The sequence below is a fragment of the Acomys minous genome (genome assembly GCF_964271855.1).
Source record: "Acomys minous genome assembly, chromosome: 10".
NCBI lineage: Eukaryota > Metazoa > Chordata > Mammalia > Rodentia > Muridae > Acomys > Acomys minous.
Genome location: NC_140491.1, coordinates 35454769 through 35474536, shown reverse-complemented (window position 1 = coordinate 35474536; position 19768 = coordinate 35454769). Strand labels below are relative to the sequence as shown.

General features: G+C 43.0%; 1 protein-coding gene and 2 long non-coding RNA genes across 6 annotated transcripts in view; 1 reads left to right on the top strand and 2 right to left on the bottom strand.

Annotated features, from left to right (window-relative positions):
* Positions 1–19768, bottom strand: part of LOC311607506 — a 72387-nt gene that overhangs the window by 726 nt on the left and 51893 nt on the right. The gene's annotated exons all lie outside the window — the stretch shown is intronic.
* Positions 1061–19768, bottom strand: part of EIF4ENIF1 (eukaryotic translation initiation factor 4E nuclear import factor 1) — a 42336-nt gene continuing 23628 nt past the window's right edge. For all 4 annotated transcript variants that reach the window (XM_084799257.1, XM_084799255.1, XM_084799256.1 and 1 more), the window contains exons 10-19: positions 18283–18515; positions 12666–12737; positions 12199–12382; positions 10792–10871; positions 9707–9846; positions 6448–6532; positions 5116–5248; positions 3086–3430; positions 2276–2440; positions 1061–1787 (exon numbers count right to left, since the gene is read on the bottom strand). In XM_084799257.1, coding sequence (XP_084655383.1) covers positions 1546–1787; positions 2276–2440; positions 3086–3430; positions 5116–5248; positions 6448–6532; positions 9707–9846; positions 10792–10871; positions 12199–12382; positions 12666–12737; positions 18283–18515 — 1679 coding nt within the window. In that variant the 3' untranslated portion in view covers positions 1061–1545. The remainder of the gene's footprint in view (positions 1788–2275; positions 2441–3085; positions 3431–5115; positions 5249–6447; positions 6533–9706; positions 9847–10791; positions 10872–12198; positions 12383–12665; positions 12738–18282; positions 18516–19768) is intronic.
* LOC311607508 lies at positions 13593–19766 on the top strand. The gene is made up of 3 exons (XR_014782617.1): positions 13593–16437; positions 16865–16882; positions 18773–19766. It is a non-coding gene; the product is annotated as an uncharacterized lncRNA (long non-coding RNA).

Below are 19768 nucleotides of genomic sequence, written 5' to 3'. Positions count from 1 at the left end.
GGGCAAATCCCTATTACTGTTTAGAGATGAGAACATATGTAGCTTGATGTAGGTAAAGGTTTGAAAGGAATTCTGGGGTGCTAGGTATGTTTGGATAGGTGTATGTAGCATACAAACTAGGCTGCCAAGCCCAGTATGAGAAGATATACCTAACACTAACCAAATGATATGATCTGATGCCCTCTTCTGGCCTGCAGGTGTACATACAGGCAGAGCACTGTATACATCATAATTTTTATTTTTATTTTTATTTTGAGCATATGTGTCTACATACCAGGAGGCACCAGATATCACTATAGATGGTTATGTGCTACCATGTGGTTGCTGGGAATTGAACTCAATCTTTGGAAAAGGAGTCAATGCTCTTAACCTCTGAACCATCTCTCCAGCAGTATTGGCAAGACATGGAAGCCACACACTGTATTTACCATTCCAGTCAAAATCCAACAGATGTGGCCAATTGAGAATGGCTTATTTCTAATCTCTACTGGTGTTAAAATAGTATTTGTGGCCCTATGTCCAAAATTGTCCAGTGCTTGGGCAAATTAACTTGAGCTCGAAAATAAATGTAACAAAAGGACTGAAAAAACCTTTAATTAGGATAATACTCCCCGCCCCCCCCCAAGACAGGGTTTCTCTGTGTAACACTTCTGGCTGTCCTGGACTTTTTCTATATAGACCAGGCTGGCCTTGAACCCACAGAAATCTGCCTGCCTCTGCCAAGTGCTAGGGTTACAGGCATGCGCTAATACTGCTCTTCCCACAAGATACGTAAACCATAAAAGTAAAATTCTTGAGTGAAAGAGTAGATTCACCAAAGGAGGAACTAACGGAGTTGGAGTTAAGCCGGCCTAACAGGGTGGGCCAGTAAGTTTCAGAAAAATTACTCTATTATACAGGATTTTCCCAATAGACTTTCATCAGGTCAATTGTTACTGTGAAAAAGGTATAGTATTGTACCCTTATACTATAGAAACTTTATACTATAGAAAAAGCTCAGAACTTGTACCTTGGTTCAATGAAACAGATTCATGGAGGTAATAATCACACTACCAGTCACTTTTGTTCACACACGTGGCATATGCAATTTTTAATAAACCAAAAGAAAAAGTCCCAAATATACAAGTGAAAAAATCCAAACAGTTGACACAGGCCTAACTAATAGCCACTTTATGTACAGCTGTATGTATAAGTTCAAAAAAGCTATCCTATATGTATGTACAAAAGTTTATACACAGGTCTGTACATAAGGGTCTATACATTTTATTTTCTCAGAACCCTTAGGTGTCATCTCTAGAAGACACCAACACTTCATTCACATATTTTATAAAAGAAAGACATACAGGATTGACAATATTGTTTCCCCTGTATTTGGACCATGTAGGTTCCATGTGATTAATAGCCTTCTGTCATAATGTAGGTATGTGCGTTCCCTAAACATCTTCACACTGTGTGTTCCAATGTAAAAGCCCATAAACAAAGATGGGGAATGAGAGTCATGACCAGGGTGCCACCACTGGTCCAGATGTGGGTGAGCCTGCCTGCTTACTGTCTGTATTCCAGTTCATCTACACTGATGACTTTGGTGGGCATGGAGGGCAGAGGCTGCTGTAGCACATCTGAGCCAAACCACTTGGCAAGGCCCACAGGCGAGCTGCTCCTTTGGCTGCTGGTGCGATGTTCCAGCTGGGAGTGCATGTGTGGCAGGCTTGACCGGCTGGGCACATTCTGAGGAGTCTGAACATTGATAGCTGCTGCCTGGGAACCCGAGCCTGGAGGATGCAGAGCTATGGAGAGAAGAGAGTCAGTGCAGCAGAGGAGTACTCTACCCACAAAGCTTGAAGGTCTACAAGCCTTGCTGTCATCATTTTCTGACCACTTTACTTGAATAGTTTGTGACTTTTAGGGGCGGGAAGTCTACCAGAGGATTTAACCCAGGGTTTCTTACAGTGCAAAATGCTAGATGACTTTACATAGGAGAGCTAAGGTAAGGTACTACTCAAAAAGCCATCAGTTATATAAACCCACCAAGACTGATGTGATCGCATCTCAGGAAAGATTCTCAGCCTTTCAAGAGGTGAAAGACAACAAAGCCAGAGCATGCCTGGCTCTACTTTCTTTGCAGTAATAATAACCCCAAGGCTGAATTCATCTGTTTTTCTAGTGACACTTGTACTTACTTGGACAAGCTAAGGAATGAGTCAGTGAAAACAGTGCTACTCAAAGTGTCAACTTTCCATGTGGTTAGGTAGCCTGGCCCATTCCTCAACCTTACCTGAGCGCTGTAGCTGCTGCTGCATCACTGCCAGATGCAGAGGGGTCCCAGGACGAGGGTTTAGGAGAGGGTGACTAGCAGCAGAGAAAGGGTACAAGGGCTGACCCAGGAGTGGTCCAGATAGTCCCTGTAAAGGAGCCATATCTATCCCAGGAGGAAGCACACCTGATGGGGAGAAAGGAGAAACTTCTGAGTTGTATCAATGTACCTAAAATTTTCAAATTTTACTGAACAGTTTTGCTGATTTGGAAATTTGATTTATAGCTGGGTATGATGGCTCACTTCCTCCCCCCTGCCAGCCCCCCCAAGATACTGAAAGGCTACTGATTGTATTTTTCTTGTTTTCTGTCTTTAGACAGGGTTTCTGTTGTAGCTTTGGCTGTCCTAGACTCAGATAAACATGGTTTGTCTCATATGTGGAATTTTAATAATATATGTAGGACATGGTAATAGAAGAAATACTGTGGCAGGAAGAAAAAATCTGATCTGAAGAAATGCAGAGAAAGCAAAGGATAGGATAAAGGGGAAAATCTGTGTATTCTCGCTTTGTAGATCAGGCAGGCCTAGAACACAGAGATCTGCCTTTCTCTGCCTTCCAGTGTTGGGATTAAAGGTGTGCACCATTACTGCTTGGTGGGCTTCCTAATCTTTTCATGGCCTAAAGACTGGATTGGATTTATTGCCCACTATTTAGGTAGAAGAATCTAGTAAGATCTTTTTGGATAATACGATAATGTATCATATTACTTAGTGGCAGCAGTTTTTACACTAGGACCAATGACCAATGCCCATACCCAGTCAGAAACTCACCAGCTTGGAGCAAACTTGGAAGATGCTGTGGATGTACCCCTTGGGCTATCAACCTCTGGACTAACCCTGGGTGAAGCTGGTGAGCAGGCCGAACAATAGGAACGTGAGGGACGAGGGGAACTTGGTGGGTTGGGCGGAGAAAGGGTGCTGTGGGAACCGGGGATGCCAAGGTGGGTGTTTTCCTCCCAGCTGCTTTAGGTCGATAATCTTGTTCTTTGGTATAACGGTTGGTCTGGGACAGTGGGGTGGAGCACGAAGACCGTTGCAGTGTTGAAAGTTTAGGATTCGTCGTAGGAGACGAGTCTTGATCAGTATTAGGTATGGGATTAGATGACAGCAGGTTCTCTGTAAGGATTCAGCCACAGAATATTTTGAAATTGACACCCACCTGTTACCAATTTATTTAAATTCCCAATAACTCAGCAAATCTTATTTTTTTAAATAAAGCTGGTAATTCTTTTTGTTGTTTTTAAATGAGACAGGGTTTCTCTGTGTAGCCTTGGCTGTCCTGGACTTGCTTTTGTAGATCAGGCTGGCCTTGCCCTGAGTGCCGAGATTACGGGCTGACAATTGTTATTAAATGTAGACAGATGAACACCTGCCACTCTCCAAGAGCCTAGGAGATTTGAGTTAAGGTCACAGAGTAGTTAGGCCTTGAGCTGGGACTACATGCCAAAGTTTTGTTTTAACCTTCATTATATATTTTATGAATATGGATGAGTGTTCTGCCTGCATTTATGTCTGTGTACCATGTGACTTCAATGCTCACAGAGGCTAGAAGAGGGCGCTGAACACCCTACAGCTGAAGTCACAAGCAGAAAAAAGTGTTGAAAATTGAACCCAGGTCATGCGGAAGAGCAGCCAGTGTTCTGACCCATTTTTATAGCTCATAGATGCCAAGTTTAACGGTCTTCAGATTCTTTGCTGGAATAATGGACTTTTTTCTTCTTCTTCTTCATTTTCCTTTCTTGAGGGGTGCTAGATATGAACCTATGGCCTTGTACAAAGTCCAGTGCATAAAGGATTTTTGAACAACCCCAAAAAACCTTGACATACTGTTTCAAAGCAAAAAGCACAAGTTGCTAGGTGTGAGGGTGGTGTCTTTAATCCCAGGATTTGGGAGACAGAGACCAGCAGATCTCTGTTGAGTTTGAGGTTAGTCTGGGCTACACAGTAAGATCCTGTCTCAAAACAAAAACAAATCTAGACAAAAAAAAAAGTGGTCCAACTTAGTTAAGTGTCTTTGCTACACATAAATGGTGGGTTTTCTTTTTTTTTTGCTTTTTTTTAGTTTACAGTTAGTTGTTTGAGATTAAAATGCTTTTTAGCTTACAAAGTCAGGTAGACAAGCTATCTGAATGAATCCATAGCATAAAGTGAAAGAATCTGAGCTTCCTTAATTATAGGACCACATTTCTATCAAGGCTTCTGAAACAACGGCAGAAGGCTCAGACCAGTTCTCCATCCCTAACTTTCACTTACTGGAAATTATAATCTCTGCTGTGCAACTATTTGTACATTTAAAAGAAATAGTTCTGAAAGGCTCTTTACATCATTGTTCTAATGTGAAGAACCTTTCAGAAATAAAAGTAGTTGGATTAAAGCCGTGTGTGGTCAGAGAAGTTTAGTACTAGTGCCTGGGAGGGGAAAAAAAAGGCATGGATCCAGTATAAAGCCAGCTTGGGCTATACAGGGAGACCAACTCCCAGCACCCACATGGCAGCTCACAACCATCTGTAGCTCTAGTTCTAAAGGTTCTGATGTCTTCTGGCCTCCTTGGATACTGGATGCACACAATGCAGACACATCCACAGGCAATACACAAAAATGTTAAACAGAAAGAGCTGAACTAGATTAATATGCCAAATGAATTTGCTATTCAACTTGGAAGACTAACAAGAATCATAAGGTGAAACACCTTTATCCCAGCTGCCACAATGCCAAGTGAACAAGTCTGACTGAGCTCACCAGCCCATCTCCCTGACACTGCAGTCGTGCATGCCTACGTTCTGACACAGGGTGAGCAATACCTTCGCTGGCCTTCTGAGTATCCTCTTTACCATCACCAGGAACCACTGTTCCAGGTGCTATTTCCTCCTTGCTTTTCTCTCTGCTTTCATACATCTTCCGGATCACTGAGGTAGGGGTGAAGGAAGGGGAAAGCTGCAGAGAAGAGGAGGCAGAATCAGCATACTCAAGTGCCTTTCCCTAGTACTAAGCCAGTGCTTTTTCTTTTTTAGATTCCTGGGGATTAAACCTAGGGTCTTACACATGCTTGGAAGCACTTGCCCTTGCCACTCAACAGGGTGAAGAGTGCCTACATGGCAACGGCAATTCTTTCTGGTCTAGAGCTACTGGAAGAAAGCACATCGGGCAGGTAGTCATTATTCCAAGAGCTTCAGCCTCCATACACAGCCCTGTAAAACTGGGTCTGTCTCTGTTCTCCTGTTTTCTTAAGACTGAGGGGGAGCTAGGAAGCGGGGAAGGACATGAAGTATACCTTGATAAACAGGGAAGGGATGTTTCTACTTCAGAACCTACCCCTTTTTCCTAGTATTTTTCTTCTTAAAATACCATACCAGAAATTTCAATTATCTTACAGTTACCTACTAGGACTTACCATTGAGGGCCCTTTGTTCCCATTTATAGTGTATATTTTATAATGATTTTATTATGCATACTCCCAAAAATTTAAAGGCAGGAGATAGGGCCTAACTCATGAACAAAACTACTTTGAATTTTCCTATAGCAAGAGCCTTTGAGGTGTGTAGTGCAGAGACCCATATGGAGTCCTGAAGCACAGAACAACTGTCCCCCCCCCCCCCCCATCTATCAGCTTTGATTGGATAACAAAGGTCTGTAGGGGTAGTGGAGGGGAGCCACTGTTGTAAAGCTAGACTTGTCACCACAAGTAAACAAACAAACCCATAACTGAAAAAGTGTGGACTTGCCAGCATGCTCACTGGCTCATTTTCTGCCTCACCTTTGTTCTTCTATTTGTCCTTCTACTAAGACAGTGTCTCACTAGGCCCTGACATAAGGCCTTAAACTCAAAGATCTGTTTGCCGCTGCCTCCCAAGTGCTGAGATTAAAGGTGTGTGTCACTAGGAAAGGCCCAGCTGTTTAGGCACTGAAGTCTTGTATCCTGGTGCGAGTTCATCTATCTGCTAGAGCACACTTCCCACAATGTAGGAAAGTGATCTTTACTAGAATAAAGTGCTAGGGGAAGACCTAAGAAACAGACACATATGAAAGGTCAGTATTCCTATTGAAGACATTCAGAGACCCAGGGACCACACTGTGCAACGCAGATAACTAGATGGAGAAATCTTAAAGTCAGGCAGTTACCAAAGGTCACTGACCATGCTTGTGATGGAGGCGGCGGGAGCTGGAGAAGAGGAATTTCCTCGGTGCATGGGTGCTGGTGACTTAGACACTCGCTGTTGCCTGTGAACAAATCAGTTAACAGTGTCAACTCCAAACTACTCAAGTTCAAGTCCTAAAACCATGTAACTCAAGACCAGTCCAAGTAATTAGTATACCATCACTTACCAAACTTTTCTCAAACATTCAAAATATGAAAAGGGAAGACAAAAGCTCTGTGTAGTGGGAGTAGTCAATAACCTGAGACAAACCAAGGGATATAGATCAAAGATAGCAACAAGGTAAAGAGGGAAAATAAAGCAGAAGGAAAAAGGGACCAGAATTCCAGAGACCTCGAGGACGTTAAGAAGCGGCATTAAGCTAGGTGAGACCAGCATGAAGTGAAGGAACAGCTAGGTGGGCAGGCTCAGCACAGGGGGACACACCCCCCCTCTCCCCTCCACAGAGGCAGGTGGATCTCCGTGAGTTTGAGGTCCACCTACCTACAAATTAAGTTCCAGAACAGCCAGAGCTATAAAGGAAAACCTGTCTTGGGGTGGGGACAGGGAGAAGCTAAGGAAATGGAACAAAAGTTCAGGCAGTTATCTAGACTGGCACATATTTTAGTTGTAGACAACACCAGTGGGGTGGCTAAAAGCCTTCAGTTGGGGGTTGGTATACTCCAGAGGGTGGGGGCACCAGCAATTAGCAGTGCCTGCAATTTAACTGATGCTCTGTCTGAGACATTACATCAGATATTTTATAACCCAGTTACATTCATCATGCCCTACCATTTCTGATCTATGCTTATGATCACAGACTTGTGGAAGGAAAAAAAACCTTTCTTTTGTTAATGTAGGATGTGTCCACAGAATCCTGACTACCCGGAAACTCACTCACTATGTAGACTAGACTGGTCTTGAACTCAGCATCCTCCTGCTTCTGCCTCCTAAGCTCTGGAATTTGTTTGTTTCTTTCTTGTTTATCGAAACAGGTATTTTCTGTGTAATCCTCTAACTCACAGAAACCCACCTGACTCTGCCTCTTAAATGCTGGGGTTAAAGGTGTATGCCACCATACCCAGTCAAGTACTGGGATTCCTATCCCTAGCCATTCTATTTATTCTCACTTTTCCTGGAGGGAAACAGGGATGACATAGAAACAGGTTGAGAAAAAAAAGCTTATGTGTGCTCACTGGCTACTGAGTGCCTCACTGCACCTATAGTCAGTAACTGAAATCCTCTGAATTATAGGTAATTATGGGATCCAAAATCTGTAAACTTTCCAATCAGTATTCATAAACTCCATGCTACCCCGAGACAAAGTCTGAGCACAGCAATGTATTCTTAAGTGTTCATAAGAAAGATCCTCAAACCTGGAGGTTTCACATAATTTATCATTTACTCCTTTTTGTAAACACAGCATCTCTGTGTTAGGCAACATTGTCAGTGCTGAAGACACAACAGTGAACAGAACAGATAAAAGCCTCCAGTCTCAAGGAAGGCTTAATGCTTTTAAGGGGGTTCAGCTCCCACTACCCACATAGTTGCTCATGACTACTTTAACTCAACTTCCCCTTTTTGGCCTCTTTAGGATGCTAACATCATGGTACATAGAAACTCATACAGACATATGCACACCCATGCTAGGAGGTGCACTCATACACATCTTAAAAAGAAAAAAAGCCCTCATCCATTAGCCTTATTGACAAACTTGTAACAATCCTGCATTACAAGATAATCTGTAAGTTTGTACAACATTCAATCTATAAGAACAGGAAGCTACATCAAGTTTTGCTTTTCATCATCTCCAAGGGATGAGTAAGCAGAGTGATGAGCACACCCATAACCCCAACATACAGGAGGGAAAGCCAAGAGACTGAGACCCAGGAACTGGAGACATGGCTCAGTAGTTAAGAGCACTGGCTGATCTTCCAAAAGTCCTCAGTTAAATTCTCAGCACCCACATGGTGGCTCACAGCCATATATAAGGATGTGCCCTCTTCTGGTGTGCAGGTGTACATGCAGATAGAGCACTCATAGACATGTAAATTAAATAAAAATAAAATAGAATAAAATAGAATCCCAAGGCCACACAGTTCAAGGCTGGTGACATTGAGGCCCTGATTTGAAAGACCAAGGGCTGAGCCCAACATAATGGCACACACTCACAATCCAGAAACAGACATAGGAGGATTGTTTAGCCAAGGCTATACAATGGGACCCTGTCTCAAAAAAACAGAAGAACAAAATACAAACAAAGTTGAGTGTGGTGGCATATGCCTTTAATCTCAGCATTCTGGGAGGCAGAGGCAGGCAGATCTCAGAGTTCAAGGCCAGCCTGGTCTGCAGAGTGAGTTCCAGCATAGCCAGGGCTATACAGAAAAATCTTGTCTCAAAACAAGCAAGCAAGCAAAACAAAACAAATAAGGGCTAGTGAGTGTGTGTAACAGAGTGCATGTCCAAGGTGCTGAGTTCAATACCCAGTACTGTAAAAATAAAAAGTTGGTAGAAACACTGTAAATTTAAAAAATATATTTACTTGTAATAAAGTATAAGGTCCAATTCTGAGGTAGTTTCTCTCTAACGTCTGACTATTTAGCTAACTGAAACCCAAAAGTCATTTTAAAAATAAGAATACCAAACAGGCAGGCAGTGGTGACACATGCCTTTAGTCTCAGCACTTGGGAGATTGATAGGCCAATCTCTGAGTTCGAGGCCAGCCCACTGTACAGAGTGAGTTCCAGGACAAGAGGTACATAGATAAACCCTGCCTCAAAAGACCAAAAAATCCAAACCAAAACAGAAAAACTACAGAATTTAGAAAAAAAAAAAATTAAGGCAGTGATTATTTTTAAAGGTTAGACAGTGGTCACTTCTGTTGTGGTTTTGTTTCTTTTGAGACAGGGCTTCTCTGGGTAGCCTTGGCTGTCCTGGACTCACTCTGTAGACCAGGCTGGCCTCATACCCACAGGGATCCGCCTGCCTCTGCCTTCTGAGTACTGGGATTGAAGGTGTGCACCACCACACCTGGCTGACAGTGGTCACTTCTGAGAGAGACAAAATGTACTGGCAAAGGGCACATGGCAAGATCCTGGAGAATTCAATTATATTTCTTCTGTCGATAGCATCTGCAGTATCTTACAAGAGGATCAGCATATGCAACAGTTATTTTTATATGTGATAAGGTTTACCAATCTCAGGAAGACTGTGTTTACAAATCAGCACTCAAACCTATGTAAGTAGGATTAGTATTTACCTGCTTCTGAGTCCATCTCTAGTTCTGTCCACTTGTGGTTTGCTAAAACCAGGCTGGTAGAATGGTGCTGTCTGTATTGCAAGGTCATGTGATAGGGCCAGCCCTTCCAAGGCAGCCTGCTGCAGTTCTAGCTGGCTCATCTGCTCAGATGAAACATCAGGGAAAGACAGTCAGTAAAGGATAAACAAGTTCATGGGGCTGGAGAGAAACACTGTCTGCTCTTCCAGAGGTTCTGAGTTCAATTCCCAGCAACCACATGGTGGCTCACAGCCATCTATAATGAGATCTGGTGCCCTCTTCTGTCATACAGGTGTACATGCAGGCAGAGCACTGTATGCAGAAAACATATAAATAAATCTTAAAAAAAAAAAAAAAAAAGATGAACAAGTTCAGTGCATTTCCACAAAGGTCTGCCTTATGGTTTAAACGGTAGCTAAGAAAACTGAATACTGCAAATAACTAACTTCTAACTTACACTGCTATCCACTTAATGATATTTTAAATTTTTAAATAGTGAAATGAGAGATGGTTCAGTGGTTAAGAGCATTTACTGCTATTGCAGAATATCTGGGCTCAATTCCCAGACCCACATGGCAGTTCACAACCATCCACAACTCCAGTTCCACGGGATCCGATTCCTTTTTAAAAACTGCTTGGGCGATGAGCACACACAGTACATAAACATATATAGAAACAAAACACTTATACACATAAAGTAAGTAAATCTAAAAAAAAATTTTAGGGCTGCAGAGATGGCTCAGAGATTAAGAGCACTTTCTATTCTTCCAGAGGTCCTGAGTTCGATTCCCAGCAACCACATGGTGGCTCACAACCATCTATAATGAGATCTGGTGCCCTCTTCTAGCGTGTAGGTGTACATGCAAGCAGAAAATACATCTTTAAAGAAAAAAATTTTTTTTATTTTAAATAGTTCTCATCACTCAGCAATTTTCTCCTCTGTATGAAACTGAGCTACAGTCACTATAGAACAAACCATGTATCTCAATGATGCAATTCAATTCTCTACCCCACAAGCAACAGCAACAGTGAAACAACAGATACTGGGTCTGAGAAAGAACTCTGACCTGGGCTGTAACAGGGCTCATGGGCTTGCGCATGCCTTGGAATGGATCTCCAAGAAGCTGCTGGGGTCCTGATGGGAAACCTGGCAGAAAATTTCAGAATCAATGAACATCAAGCATTAGAGCCCAGGACAGCATAAGCAACCCACCGGCATGATGGCTTTTATGAACAGGAAGTGCTGCTTCTTTGGCCTGATGAGCTGCCCCTTCCTTCCCTCTCCTCCCACAATGTGTATGTGGACCTTAAGCAGAGCTCTTTATGGGTTCACCTGCTGGTGTAACCTTCCCAATAAGCTGTCTCCTTTGTCCTTTTCCGAGCTGAGAGCTCTCTAGCTAAGGACGCTAACTGGCCATGCTTGACATGTGAGTCACACTCTTTCCACACAACTCTATATACAACTGCTGACAAACAGAATGGGATATGGCTGACTGAGGCAGAGAGCAGCCGCCTCCAGTGGTTCAGCGGTAGAAACACTAAGGCAGTGGAGCTGCTTCTTCCATGGTTCCTTGTTCCCCAACTTCAACTGCTTGCTACAAAGTCACTACTCTGTGACTGGCTCTCAGTGTAGCCTCAAACTCCTTATATAGCCCAGGGTGGCTTTAAAACTGAAGATCCAGCCAGGTGTGGTGGCGCGCGCCTTTACTCCCAGCACTCGGGAGGCAGAGGCAGGCGGATCGCTCTGAGTTCGAGGCCAGCCTGGTCTACAAAGTGAGTCCAGTACAGCCAAGGCTACATAGAGAGACCCTGTCTCAAAAAACAAAAACAAAAACCCCTTAGGATCCTCCTGACTCATCTCAAATGCTGATTACAGGAGTGTACAATCATTACTCCTGGCTTTCCTAAAGCTCCTTATCGAGTTTAGAATCCATAGTAATGTTCCAGGACAGGCAGAGCTGTTACACAGAGAAACCTTGTGTCAAAAAAGCAACCCCCCCTCCCCCGCAAAGAATCCAAATTAACTACTTTGAGCTCTATTTTCTAAATGAGAAAACTAAAGAGCTATACAAAGAACCTTTAATCCCAGCACTCGGGAGGCAGAGGCAGGCGGATCGCTGTGAGTTCGAGGGCCAGCCTGGTCTACAAAGGGAGTCCAGGACAGCCAAGGCTACACAGAGAGACCCTGTCTCAAAAAACAAACAAAAAACAAAACAAAAAAAGAATAGCTGGATAATAAACTGTCTTCATCCTGACTGTATGTGCTGTACAGAAATCAGTATAACACATTTATACATTTCCTTTCAAATTCTTTAAGCATGCCCTTGAAGACTGCCGAGTCTAGGGAACAAGTGTAAGTACGAGGACATAAGTAGAAGAGTTACTGAGTTGGGAACCTTTGTCAATGGCGGAGTGCTTAACTGGTAGGCATGAGGCTCTAGGGTTAATCCCACCACTGCTAAAGCACTAGTTACCAATTGGTGATGGTATCCTTGGATGAAGATAGTCGGCTGAGGCTGCTCGAGTTTGAAACACTTGTGACATAGGAGGAGAGGGCGCTCTTTGGCTCAATAAAGATGCAGTGGGCTCCAAGCTCCCCATAAGGCCACTGAGAAGATTGGAAGAAGTAGGTCTCTGAACCGGTTGACCCAGAAGTTCCTACAAGCAGAAATGCCAGATCACTAGTTTTGAAATATGAATTCACTTTTGGAAGCTAGCCAATGACTCGCATGAAGTAGCAACTGTTTAGCCACCAACAGTTGCTTTAAATTACTCCTACAAATACAGATTAGGTACTCGAGTTCCACAGAAACTACAAACCAGCAATCCAGAAACATTCAAAGCCATCATAATCCACCCACTGGTATTAGCAGCACAGCACAACCACCTTAATAACAACAGTATATAATTACTCTGAGGATCAGTGTAAGCCCTAACATACCTGTAGGATGTTCTTAGGGACAGGCTGGCCTGGAATCTCAGCAGGGGCCAACAAGTGACTTTCAAGGTTTCGCTAAAAAAGATAGGTTTCAACTTCAACACAATTTATACATTGGAGTCCACAAAAATATAACCAACTCACTCCTCCCTCATCCCATGGGCACAGTGGCACATGCTTCCCCAAGATGGACAGAGAAAACCTGTCTTAAAAAAAAAAGAAAAAAGATAAATGGTGGGACTGAGGAGCATTTACACAATTTATAAGATTTTCACTTTCAAGGAGCCCTCAGTAATCATTATCACTAACAAGATTTATTGAACAAAGAAAGTATTAAAAATAGCATGGTAGTGCACACTTTTTTATTTTTATTTTTTGTAGTGCACACTTTTAATCCGAGCACGTGGGAGGCAGAGACAGGCAGACTGATGTAAATCGGAGGCTAGCCTGGTCTACAAAGTGAAGCCAGGACAGCCAAGGCTACACAGAGAAACCCTGTCTTGAAAAACCAAAACCAAAACACAGTCTGGCAGTAGTGGCACACCTTTAATCGTAGTACTTAGGGAGGCAGAGGCAGGCAGATCGCTGTCAGTTCCAGGCTGGCCTGGTCTACAGAGTGAGCTCCAGGACAGACAAGACTACACATAGAAACCCCATCTCAAAAAGCAAACAAGCAAGAAACAAAACCAAACAACAAAGTATTAAAGACAAGGAGGCTGAAGGCCGGTGTGGTGGCACATGCCTTTAATCTCAGCACTTGGGAGGCAGAGGCAGGTGGATAGCTGTGAGTTCAAGGCCAGCCTGGTCTACAAAGCGAGTCCAGGACAACCAAGGATACACAGAGAAACCCTGCCTTGAAAAAAAAAACAACAACAATAAAAACCAACCAAACAACCCCCCCCAAAAAAAACCCAAACCAACCAACCAAAAAACAAAAAAAAAACAAAACAAAAACAAAAACAACAACAACAAAAAAAACCCAAAGACAAGGAGGCTGGAGAGATGGCTCAGTGGTTAAGAGCACTGGCTGCTCCTCCAGTGACCCAATCTGCGCTATATGCCCAGCACCTGTATGATACCCTCAATCATTTATTACTCCAGTTCCAAGGGATCTTCTGGCCTCAATGGCATATGCACATAATGCACACATATACATACAGATAAAACACTCATACATTTAAAACAAAAATAAATACATCTTTAAAAATAAAACAAAGTCAGGTGCACACCTATAATTCCAGCACTCGGGAGGCAGAGGCAGACAAATCTCTGAGTTTGAGGCCAGCCTGATCTACAAGTTGAGTCTAAGACAGCCAAGGCTACACAGAAACCCTGTTTTGAGAAAACCAAATAAGTAAGTACAAGGTCCTGGATTGATCCTATGCATCACTAACTAAAAAATAAGGAACACCACATTTGGCTAGAATTGTTACTGTTTCAAACTTTCAGCTGGGCATGGTAGCACATGCCCTTAAATCCCAGCACTTGGGAAACAGGCAGATGGATCTGAGTTCAAGGCTAGCCTGGAATACATGGTGAATTCCAGGATAATTAGGGTGACATAGAGAGACCCTATCTCAAAACAAACCCCCCAAAACCCAGAAACTTAAATGTTACTATTTCAAGTTAAGCTCCTTTAAAATGTGTCTTATATGCAGGACAAAATTCAACTCCTCTCTGCTCTGAATCTGGCAATGGTCTTACTTTGTACATTTAACCTGCTTTCCTACAGCGTGCTGAATACTGTGCAATCGCTGAGCTCAGCCAGCAGTCCTTTCTGATGCAATTTCCATTCCACTAGCCGGATCTGTCCAAGCCTATAGCTAGTTTCAAGCCTTTTATTGTTGGTTTTGGAACTGGGGATAAATGCAGATGATTTTAATAAATATATGGCTTACTGGGCTTCGCATATTTGCAGGGCAGCCTGCAATTTCAATGTAATAGTTTGGGATGGACATCACTACTTAGATGGACAGTGTCAGATGACAACTAGTAGCCAGTAGTAATGACTGAAGACACTGACTCTAGCAGCAGGCCAGGATCTCACATGTCAATCAAGCAGCATGGATAAATTCTGAGTTTGTGTAAATATTATCTAGCCATTTTTTTTTTAATGTCACCCATCTTATTATCAGGTGTCCTAGGCTCATTCCCTCACACCTGAAACTAGCTATACATAAAATCATTGAAACTCTTAACATCAAACCAAGTGCATTCACAACTCAGGGTCAATACTGTACAATAAAATCAAAGGTTGAGATAGCAAATACTGAGTTGCAATTTTCTTTCTCTTCTCTTCTCTCCCGCCCCTTCTTTCTCTTTCAAGACAGAGTACGTAGCCCTGGTAGTATCAAACTTGCCAATCTCTTCTTGCTTCCTCCTCCCAACTGTTCCCACCTCCTTTGTCTCCACTTCTTTGGAAACTCACACTGAAAAGAAACAAACCTATGACAAGATTTGAATGAAAAAACTAGTCAGTGCCAAACCCCCAAGGTAACAGGAAAGGAGGGTAGGAGAACTGAATTACGGTGCAGCTCTTGGTTTTCTGAGCCAGGTCTTGCTGTGTAGCTCATGCTAGCATGGATTTACTAGATAGCTTACAGTGGCCTTCAATTTACAATCCTTCTGCCTTAATCCCCCAAATGCTAGGATGTGTTCCGTAATTCTTAGAAACATGTGCCCGTCATCTGATAATTCGGATATCTAATATTTCTTTGTGTGAAAATAACTCTGAAGTAGTTTATAGGATCACTCCCCTTTGAGTTGTATGGTATAATCTGAGATATCCTTCAAGAGGGCAGGAAGAAAGGGAGCTCTTGGACTTTAACTGTTGGTCCGATAAGAAAAGCTGAAAAATCACTCCTTTCACTTGGCAAAACACAGTCAGGGTGGGAGAGATGGATCAGCAGGAACAGTACCTGTTATCAAGTCCGACAACCCAAATTCAATTCTACCACTCTTGGTGTGCAAAGAGAAACCAACTCTCAAGCTATCCTCTGATCTCTAGACAAGTTGTTCCACACACATGCCCACAAAAATAAACACATGCAGCCAGGTGTGGTGTGGTGCTTCACACCTGTAATCCCAGCACTCTGGAGGCAGAGGCAGATGGATCTCAGTGAGTCCAGGACAGCCAGGGCTACAGAGAGAAACCCTGTCTCGAAAAATAAACAGCCCCAAACACCCAAAACAACAACAACAAAAGGCATGCAAAATATTCTTAAAATTCATTAAAAAAAAAAAAAAAGACAGAGAGAGAGAGAGAGAGAGAGAGAGAGAGAGAGAGAGGCAGACAGACAGACAGACAGAGAGCGCATGCGCCAGAGAGAAAACCCTGTTGCAAAATAAAACCCAAAGAAAAAAGGCATGGTGAATCAAACATTTATTGTTGTTGATAGTTCAGCTAGTTGTAGTTTTCAGCCAAAAAAAGTTGAGTCGGAAAAGAGGCAAAATTCAGTTTAACAATTGATACAATACAGCAACCGAGTTGAGGCTTCATTCTTCAGATCTACCTTTTTCCCCATCACTTTTTATCACTAAGGGATAGTGTGATATGAAAACTTGGCTGAAACTCACTCTCTAAACACTGTTATGATACAAACCAGTACATGTTATAATAAATCTACAAAAGGGCTGGATAGATAGATGGCTTAGCCATTAAAGGTAGGCTCAGAACCAAAAATATAAACCTGTATAAACTAGCTTTATGCTTATAAACTAAAAAACAAACAGCTGGGCAGTGGTGGCACATGGCATTAATCCTAGCACTCAGGAGGCAGAGGCAGGTGGATCTCTGTGAGTTCGAGGCCAGCCTGGTCTACAAAGTAAGTCCAGGACAGCCAGGACTGTTACACACAGAAACCCTCCAAAAAACAAAAACAAAAACACCAAACCAAGTAGTGATGGGACTACCACAGCCTGCACCATCATATTCAGTGCCATCATTGGTATTTTGTGAGTGTTCTTTTTTTTTGGTTTTTCAAGACAGGGTTTCTCTGTGTTGCTCTGACTGTTCTGGACTCCTATGTAGACCAGGGTGGCCTCGAACTTTTGGAGCTCCACCTGCCTCTGCCTCCCATGTGCTGGGATTAAAGGCATGTGCCACCACTACCCGGCCATCATTGGTATTTTAATAAACCTGTGTGGCTGTCTAATCAAGAGCCGAATGTGGTGGTGCATGCCTGTAATCCCAGCACTCGGAGGCAGGTAGAGCTCTGTGAGTCCAGGACAGCCAGGGCTACACAGGGAAACCCTGTATCAACTGACCCCCCCCCCCAAAAAAAGGAAAGAAAACAGGTAATCTAAGTATGAAAATAAAGACTTTAGGGCTGAGGAGATGACTTAGCAGTTAAAAACACTGTCTGCTCTCCTGGAGTCCTGAGTTCAATTCCTAGTAACAACATGATGGCTATTTATATTATGATCCGATGCCCTCTTCTGGTCTGCAGGTGTACGTGCAGATAGAGCACTCATACAAATCAATCAATCAATCGATCTTTTTTTTTTTTTTTTTGGTTTTTTGAGACAAGGTTTCTCTGTGTAGCCTTGGCTGTCCTAGACTCACTTTGTAGACCAGGCTGGCCTCGAACTCACAGGGATCCACCTGCCTCTGCCTCCCGAGTGCTGGGATTAAAGGCGTGCACCACCACGCCCGGCCTCAATCAATCAATCTTAAGAAAAATTTTTACTATAAGAGGTGGGAGAGGTGGTTCAGTGGTTAGGCACACTGGCTGCCCTTTCAGAGGACCTGTATTCAGTTCCTATCAACTACATGGTGACTCAATCATCTGAAACTCCAGTTCTGGGGGTAGGAGTGGGGTGTCTGATGCCCTCTTTTGGCCTCTGTGTACACTAAGCATGTAAGTAACCCACAGACAAAATGCAAAAATTTTACTATAAAACTTTTTTTATGGTATGGTTAGGCAATGGTGGTGCTGGAGCGATGGCTCAGAAGTTAAGAGCACTAGCTGCTCTTCCAAAGGTCCTAAATTCAATTCCCAGTTACACCACATAGGGGCTGTGGATCTCTGTGAGTTTGAGGCCAGCCTGGTCTACAAAGTGAGTCTAGGACGGCCAAGGCTACACAGAGAAACTCTATCTTGAAAAAAAAAGAGAGAGAGAGAGAGAGAAAACAAACAAACAAACAAACAAACAAACAAAAACCCAAAACAGCTGTGTCTCAGGTGGCCATGGCTGGTCCTGCACTCCTGATCCTCTCAGATAATAGGGTTACAGGCATGCATCACTCTGTTCAGTTCACCTCAAGGGATACATTTATTTTTTTCTACTTTTTGCGATGGTAACCCCACATAAGAGGTATGTGGTTTACCACAACTCAATTGTTTTCTTTTCTTAGGAAAGACCTTTATAAAGTTATGCAGGAATTGCACACTGAATTACTCAATCATCCTATTGTCCCAAATATACACACTATCTACAGATATGCTTCCTCTAGTATCAAATAGCACAGTTAAGGAACAAACATACACCAAGGACCAAACAACTTGTACAGAAATTTCCAATCACTCAGAACACCTTCATAAAACCCATTTATTACTGCAGTGGGAGGAGATACAGAAACAGGAAGAAGAGGATGGGTGAGGCTGTACTGAGTACTTACACTGACTCTGGGCTGAGTAGGCAGCGTCCCACTTGCCTTCATGGTGCTCACTAGTTTGTTGAATGCAGTCATATCTCCATCTTTCTTGAGTTGTCGATTGCTAGTTACAGCACTCAGGGTCTCCTCTAAATGTTCTGCCATGAAGGGAGTTGAGTTCTTCATTTGCTGGTCCACCTTCAAGCCCTTGAGCCCTGCTTCTACCTCTTCCACTGAAAGTACAACCCCTGAATGTGCTGAGAAGTTGAGAAAGTTCTTGTTACACTAAGCAAAGGGGTATTTGGTAGGAATTCTCATTGGCTGTCATGACAATTATTTTATAACTGAAATAAGGCTGTCAAAAAGCTGACACTAAAATACAGATACTGAACACTTAAAGTTTCTTAGTAGGAGTAAGGCTGCAATTATGTACATAGAAAGAGATGGCTGGACATGGTGGCACACACCTTTAATCCCAGCACTCAGGAGGCAGAGGCAGACAGATTTAAGTGAGTTTCAGGACAGCCAGGACTAGTGAGACTCTTTCAAAAAAAAAAAGGGGGGGGCGGGGGTGGCATGGCACATGCTTGCAGAAATGGCTCAATGGTTAAGAGCACATATTGTTCTTATAGAGGACCGAAGTTTAATTCCCAGCAGCTGGGCTGGAGCGATGGCTCAGAAGTTAAGAGCACTAGCTGCTCTTCCAAAGGTCCTGAATTCAATTCCCAGTTATACCACATAGGGGCTTAATTCCAACACCCACACCTGACAGTTTACAACTGCCTGGAACTCCAGTTTCAGAGACTCTGTACTTCTCTTACCCCAGACACATACACAAACAGACAGACATCATATAAATAATAAAAAAGAAATAAATAAAATAAACTACACCAAAAATATTTAGATGCTAGGATCTGCGATGGAAGAACTGTGGGGTATGAGTTTTCAAAACTTGGTAAGACACCTACACGGTGAATTCCAGTATAAGAACTACATAGAGAGACATTGTCTCAAAAATCTGAAAAGAGCCTGCCTATCATTCAGAAAGATACCTTGTAATGGATCTGTCCAGACTTTACTACCAGACACAAGAGCCCAGACAGTTCAACCGCAACAGGACTGCACTGAGCTCTCACAGCACTAACTGAGGGCAAGGACTTGCTGCCTAAGTGAGAAACAGGTGAGCTATGCTTGGGAGGACAGAAACCTTCAATGGGCTGTTACAGCTGGGACCGAAAGAGAAACTGGAGTCAAGTGTGGTGCACACCTTTAATACCAGCACTCTGTCAGGCAGGGACCAGAGGTTCTCTGAGTTATAGGTCAGCCTGGCCTATCTAGCAAGTTTTAGGCCAGCCAGAGCTTAAAGGACTCAAGGCTCTGTGGCACCATGCCTGTATCTTTTTGAAAAACATTAACCACATCCTGTCATGCACCTGACCTGACGGGAAACAGCACACTCGAGTTGTTCTTTAAGAACACGTAAACTTCAAGTACCTAAAGCAGATTCTCA